This window comes from Urocampus carinirostris, chromosome 9 (assembly GCF_059441175.1).
Source record: "Urocampus carinirostris isolate Australia breed hairy pipefish chromosome 9, RoL_Ucar_1.0, whole genome shotgun sequence".
Taxonomy (NCBI): Eukaryota; Metazoa; Chordata; class Actinopteri; order Syngnathiformes; family Syngnathidae; genus Urocampus; species Urocampus carinirostris.
In genome coordinates this window covers 6,567,744-6,575,447 of record NC_142357.1, presented here as the reverse complement: position 1 = coordinate 6,575,447, position 7,704 = coordinate 6,567,744, and the positions used below count along the sequence as shown (strand labels likewise).

General features: G+C 37.5%; 1 protein-coding gene across 1 annotated transcript; it reads left to right on the top strand.

Moving 5' to 3' along the window:
• Positions 1-269: 269 nt before the first annotated feature.
• cysltr1 (cysteinyl leukotriene receptor 1) lies at positions 270-1,286 on the top strand. Its single transcript, XM_088344331.1, has one exon. It carries the CDS (start codon positions 270-272, stop codon positions 1,284-1,286), a length of 1,017 nt encoding a protein of 338 aa, XP_088200457.1.
• The last annotated feature ends 6,418 nt before the right edge of the window (positions 1,287-7,704 follow it).

Here is a 7,704-nt window from a genome sequence, read left to right as displayed (position 1 = left end):
GTATCTTAATTACGGTACAATGTGTCACTTTTACGTACTAAGCATTTCCCCACAGTTTTTTCTGTGTGTGTAAGAAATGGACATGAATGAGTTCATTTTTATGACTGTTTAAGCCCTAAAAAAAATCAGGTTCAGTTAGATCCTTATATTTGCGGATGCGGATTTGAACCAGGTGAATTCTGTAGTCCCGAATTTACGGTACCTATTTGCCATTTTTGATTGTGTCTTCCACACAATATCATAATCTGTCCTTGTTTCAGCTGCCGCAGATGGAGCAATCTAATGAGCCGCACAGCAATGAAATCAACTCTTCTCTCTGTCCATCCATCGATGACTTCCGTAATCAAGTTTATTCGACATCCTACTCCGTCATCACTGTGTTGGGTCTCGCTGGAAACGGCTTCGCCTTGGTGGTGCTGATTGGAACGTACCGCCCGAGCTCTCCGTTCCAAGTTTACATGTTCAACCTGGCTGTGTCGGATCTGCTGTGCGTTAGTACTCTACCAATGAGAGTGGTTTATTACGTCCAAAAGGGACAGTGGAACCAGGGGGACTTCCTTTGTCGCGTCACCTCATGGGCCCTTTATGTCAACCTGTACTGCAGTATTTACTTCCTGGCAGCCATGTCCCTGACCCGTTTCTTGGCTATTGTATTCCCCGTGCAGAACCGGCTCATGGTGACGGTCAAACGTGCACGCCTCGTGTGCGTGGGCATTTGGATTTTCATCTGTCTTTCATCGTCACCCTTCCTGATGTTCGGCCAGAAATTTGACCCACTCACCAATAAAACAAAATGCTTTGAACCTCCGATAGGTCAGGATGTGTCGAAGGTAGTCATGTTCAACTATTGGTCTTTAGTAATGGGTTTTCTCCTCCCTTTCCTTATTATACTGATTTGCTATGCGGGCATTATACAGACCCTTCTTTACCGCAGCCCGGGAACTCGACGTAAACAAAGAACAGGCCAGAAGGCCATTCGAATGATTGTTATTGTCCTACTGACTTTTTTGGTTAGCTTCCTGCCCTACCATGTGCAACGTTCCATCCACATACACTCTTTGTACCGGACGGACACTTCCTGTTCTGAAAAGATTGTTATGCAGAAGTCAGTTGTGGTGACGCTGTGTCTGGCTGCCGCCAATTCATGTTTTGACCCGTTGCTCTACTTTTTCTCTGGAGAGAGTTTTCTCAATCGTCTTTTCTCCATGCGTCTGTCACGATCAAATAGTTCCTACAACCATTCAATTGGGGTACTTGCTACAAACAAAAAGATTGCCGTCCCATAAAGGAAATCGGGTTGTGAGTTCTACACCTAACCTGACGATGCTTTCAGAGCAGACTTACATCTTTAATGAAACTTGGAGCACTTTTTGATATCACAATTACAAAACTCTAAATACCAAATTTGAGATACATTTGAACATACATTTTAGAGCTTTGACCCATCAAATATTGACATTTATTGCTAAAAGAGATGTAACATCTTGTATTCGGAATGTTTGATTCGTTAACCTCATGCAAAAACGGCACTACTTTTATCTCATTATCATTTTTGTTTCATGCATGAGAGGTTAAAAGACCATATCAGTTATTCAAATTAACGTTTAAATCTTGCGATTAATAATGTGTAAAATTCCTTAATTTAAAGTGACAATGGCCTTAACAACTCTCATACCTAGTATGCAATAATAGCCGTAATAACGTACTATACAGTAGTTATCGCATACGATATCATTTTGATATACAGTATTTTCTCATTAAGATTTCCAACAAATTCATCTGATGACGGTTAAGGCCATTATCACATGAGAATTTAAAGCCACCATTGCACGGAAAAAAAAAAATTCATTAGTCATTATGGGTTGTTTTGACAAATGTTGTATCAATACTAAGTAATTATTGATTTAAAAACAAGACTGATTAAGTGCAACATTTATTTTTAAAATTGAACCATTTTTAGCCTTTTTCTAAAAACCAAAACAAAAAAACAATTATAGTTAGTAATGTTAGCAATTTTATACAATGCAAACTTTAATTTTAAGAGCCAAAGTCTCGTTAATAAGTGTTTCTGTTTTTAATATTAGACACCAGCAAAAAAGATGCATAGGATGCCAGTTCAGTATTTTGACTATTTTTGCGCACTGTTGTTCATTGTCTTGGCTATAATTAACTGTTTACATCAATATCACTATCAACCATGTTGCCGTTTTTTGATTTCCACACCATTTAGAATGGATTTGATTTTGTTTGGAGATTAAATAAAAAGAAAGGGCTCAGGGAGGGCCTTTGGACCAGGTTGAACTCTCTTATCTGAGGTTTGGCTTCTCTCCCTGTCCTCCTTGCAAATTCAAAATCCTTCGATGTCTTCTCTCAAAATTTTGAGTGTCTACTAAACTTTAAACTTATCAATCGCCACAAAATAAGTATTCGTAGAAAGGTTGTCGATTAAGTTGACCTTTAGTGAGCTTTACAACATTTTTTTAAAGAGTAGTGATATTTTGGCTGCATTCAGACTGCAGATAAAACAGATACGAATTAGTTGTGACTTCAAAAAATGTTTAGGGCTTACTGACCACTGTTTTTTGAAATTGTCCAATTCCAACCTCGCCTTTTCAAAACTGAACAAAATTGAAGCATTTTACAGGTAGGCAAAGAAGTGATGAGCACCTTATATCTATATAAGGTCAGATCATATTAGGCAATGGAGCAGCACCACTTTCTCTGGCTTTGACTGTCTTAACCTTCAAAAAACAGCCTGGCTGATGGAACTAATGGGATGTGTACAGCTCTTGTGGTCTAGCACAATTTGGTTCAAAGAAGAGGTAGGTAGAGTAGCCAAAAATTGTACTCAAGTAAAAGTATTGTTACATCGAATAACATTACTCATGCAGAAGTAAAAGTAGTCATTCAAATACTTACTTGAGTAAAAGTAAAAAAGTATTTGGTGAAAAAGGGTTACACGCTCACATACGTGTGTGTGTGTGTGTGTGTGTGTGTGTGTGTGTGTGTGTGTGTGTGTGTGTGTGTGTGTGTGTGTGTGTGTGTGTGTGTGTGTGTGTGTGTGGCTAAATCTATATGTACTGCACATACAGCAGAGAAAAAAGGCTTCCTTTAAACGTATTTAATGTAAAAATATTTTTTAGAACAGTAAGCTTAAATCCAAAACGCTGGATGGTTGAGGATGATAATAATACATTTTACTTCAAAGCAGCTTTCAGGACACCCAAGATCGCTGTACAGATGCTGCCTGACGTATGAACGAGTGAGGTTCCGGACGATTGTTAGTCAGTTGGATTTGTTCGTAAGTTGCTTCAGTGCTATATTTTGTGTATTTAAGGTTCATATAAGTATGTTTAAGGCTTGTATAAGTAACCTGTATTGTTTTGTACTAAAAAAAAAATAAAAGTAATATGCTCTATAAAGATAAATAATGAGGTTGAGTGAGGTTTTACTTACTTTTTTACTTCCGAATTAAGAGGTCCCCCTCCGTGGTAAAAAGTGGCCGAAAAAAAGCGCTCCAAACATTTTCTCAAACGCATCAAGCTTTCTTATTCCACTTTCGTTTCAAAAGAAACGGCTCGCCTCTTCCTTACACTTTACACCAAACATATTGAATGGATGCACGAGATATTAAACAAGAAAAACGTCAAAGTTCTTAGCGCGCTAGTGATACAATACGGGTTGTTATGATTGCACACGAAATGGGAAGTAGAAGTCTGATTTCTTCTTCGGGGTGGATGCTGGGTGACCTCTCACAGTGCCATGCGGCGGAAAGAAGCACTACAGCACTGTCCTCTACTCTGAAAAAGGTGCACACAATACAAAATCTAACAGCAATGTCCGGATATTTTACGACATCTCGAAAAAAATGATTGGGACTTCCGGAATCCGTAAGTCGAATGTACGTAAGTCGGAGGTGTACACAGAATATCAAACAACAATAAAACAAGGATAAAACAAGCAAGTAATAAATACCATATAAACCAAAGTAAAGTTAAAATAAGAATTTAGGAAACTGACCGATACATGTTTCTTCAAGTTCGATGTTGTATTCTTGAATGCAGAAAAATTGTTTAGACAAACAAAGGATACATGGCATATTGTAGTTGACGTTTTGTATCCTTTTTAAGGGGAACATGCTTTTGATGTGAGTGCGCCTCCTCTTCGGTGTTTTCATAGTCAGTATTGCTAAGCGACACTTTCGATTTGTTTCACACGTAAAAGTCCTTTCACATGACAAGGCTGCTACGTTTTGATTGGTAGAGGCCTGCCGGAGGTCTCCTTTATACTAAAGACAGACGTGTACTTACATGGAGGGAATTTATTAAGTAACGAAGTAACAACTTAAATGTTGCCAAACGTAGCCGAGTAAAAGTACTGTTTTTTTCATCACAAATTTACTCAAGTAAAAGTATGGGCCTGTAAAAATACACATCGAAGTAAAAAATTACCCAAAACCTACTCAAGTAAATGTAAAGGAGTAAATGCACTCCATTACTACCAATGGTCCCTCTAATTTTCCACGGGTCTGAGCGTTCACACAAAGTCGGTGAGCAATGCTTGAAACAACAGTGAGCAACCATAATCCCAAGTGTGGCAAGATAATTAATTATCAAACATGACCAAAACTTGACATCAAGTTACATTTTGCTGAGTTTCCGGCAATGCAAAATTATTTTTCTCTTCTGAATGGATTGACTCATGTACTATTGTAAAGGTTGTACGGCCTACAAACGTCGTTTGTTCTTACAATTCTTTAACAAGATATCCATTTCTTTTTAATTCCTGATATATTTTGTCGCATAATATTACCATTTTTGGGGGGTTATTTAGTCAGTTGTAAGATACAGAACTGTACTTAATCACATTTTTTGTGGAAGTACAATGTTGGCAACAAGATTCACTTGATATAATTGGAAATGATTTGAATCCAACACAAACCTTTTCTTCTTTTTTCCGTGTTTTTACTACATTTTTTTAAATTCCTTTAAAAAAAAATCTCATTGTGTTTATTTTTTCCGAGCTGTTACTTTTTCTTTTTGTTCTCTATTTACTTTTTTCCTACATTTCTTTCTTTTCTTTTTTTCTGGCTCTTTTCTAAATATTTCCTGCTGTTTATCTCTTCCTTTTGTTTCTTTTTTTCTCACCTTTCCACTACTTTTTTTTTTTGTTCTATTCCCCCCTTCCTTTAAGTCATTTTGTGCATAATTTTACATAATATTTGGTCATGTTGGGATTAAAGAAGCAAAAACAACCTGAAGAGCCGGTAGGACCCGAAAGAGCCGGTTCCTTTTAGCGAGCCGAGCCGAAGAAGCCGGTCCCCGACAAACTCTACTAACTTTACTAAACCTCGTTCTAATTCGACTCGACTTCAAAATACCACATTTAGGACACAACCTCAGGGGAACCCGTGTATTTTTACCTACAAGAACTGTAACTTTGACTTGAGTTGCTTTTTAATTAGTAATTTTGAGCCCTCATTTTTGTGCGCTGGCTAGATTTTCTTGTGCGCTGAGAATGTGCGAGCAGTGCGCAACTGCGCACTCGCGCAGCTTAGAGGGAACACTGGTTACTACCCACCTCTGGCTCTAAGTCATGTGTAGTGATGTCACTGGCAGTCGACTCCTAATTTTTTATTTGAAGCTTTTCAGAGAGAAACACGTTTCAAATGGCTTATAAAAGTACCTCCTTGTTGATTCTATAGGTCCAACAAAAAATGAGTTTGTGTGTGTCCTGCCTTTCACTGCTAAGAACAACCCCCCCCATGTAGTGGTCAGATATTACGCAGAGTTCCAATGACTCTAAATACAGTTTAAATTTCAATCTTTATCAAATTCATTTTTAACCTCTGTGTGAAGATTTGTTCATAGTTTTTGAGCTACAAGAGCTGGCTTCCTTAAAGGGACAATGTGTATTAGTAAGCACCTCCTAATGGTAATAGGCAACATAGCTTTACTATCAGCCTGTAGAGGGATGGGTGCCACCAAACTCTACTTGCCCAAGACACTCCTGGTGGTAAAATGATCCCTGATTGGTAAGAAATTTAAAAAAGAATTCCTTAACCATCATATAAACCTTTTTAATAATACTTGTAGGGTAAAAAAAATTGCTTTTTTTTCATAACATGAGCTCACCTAGAATGAGCTGACATAATTGTCCACCATCTTGCTGCAACGGGTACCCCAAAACCTCAGAAAGTATGGGCAAAAAAAGCCAAAAACCCGGAAGCGACGATGCATCCTGACCATCCCAGACAGCAGCCTGTTCCCCGGCAGTGTGACATACCAACAAAAGAATCACAATTAGAAATCAATATATTTGTTGCTGTTATTCCTAGTGCTTTATAGTGTGTTGCGTGTTTAACAATAGTGCTAATTGATATCGTATTCAGTCCAGATCATCATATGTGTCTCTTTCCGCAGATGCTCCATTTTTTATTATAATGTAGACTGACTATTAACGTTGCCAGATAAAATTCAAGGCGTTGAATTTAGTTGAGTCATCTGTTCTTCCTCACTAAGGAATAGGCTTGGATATTTAATCACTAACTGTGCTCATTGAGCTTCTGCCACCCTAGCATTAGCCACTACTGTCATTTGTTCTCCAAAAGTCTTAAGAATTCCTGTTTTAAGAATAGGTATGGCACAGAAACACAACAAACACATAATTATTACGACAGTTAGTACAAAAATTTCCCCCTTCGCTAACATACCACCCCAGTACCCAAATGTAGACGAGAACCAATCAAAAGAGATACTGTTCTTTTCAGTATTTACTGTCACTTCATTGCTCAACTCACAAATCTTTGACAGTGCTTTTGTGAAGCTTCCTGCTTCGGATGTATTTAAAGGTATATAAGTACAGCATTCCTCCTTTATCATATGACACACGCCTCCTTTACTGACTAAGAGAAAATCGAGGGCCTGACCATTCTGCCAGGCCATCCTAGATGTCTCATGTAACTGTTCTCCTATTGCACTAAAGGCCTCGTTAGTGTAATTAATAAAACGTTGCTGGTTGTAATAAATGTAATTAATCCATTCTGCATTCTTATTTGGAGTTATCCAGATAAATATCGATTCTAATCCAGACTTAATTTTATTCCCAACTTTAAATTCCTCTGGAATTCCTCTCGGTTGTCCGATGGTATCTAGATATACACGTCCATCCGGAATATATGCTCTTTAACTCCGGCCAATTGTCAACAAAAATATTTCATTTAATTACTTTTTCCCCTTTTCATTTCTTCCTTAATGTCTACTTTCTTTTCCCCTTTCTACCTTCTTATCTTACTTGTATGTCCCTCTCTTCCTTAATGTCTACTTTCTTTTCCCCTTCTCACTTTCTTTTACTAACTTTTATCTTTCTGTATTTGTAACTTCCTTACTTGCTCTGCCAACAATCCATTTTCTACATAACTTTCCCTTCTCCTACGCCCTCTAACACATGCTTTTTAGCCCACTAGTTTAATGGGAAATTGACATATAACCATCTCACTTATTTATTTATTTATTTATTTTTTATTTATTTTTTATTCTTCTTTCCAAACCAATTCAATCTACTATCTTAGCTTCACCTACTTAATGTGAAAACGACGTGCATTGATTCACAATGATTCATCTCACTCATTTTTATTCGACTCAATGAATTTTTCCTCCATATTCAATGAAAAGAAAGTATTTACTCACGATATTCCACTACTTT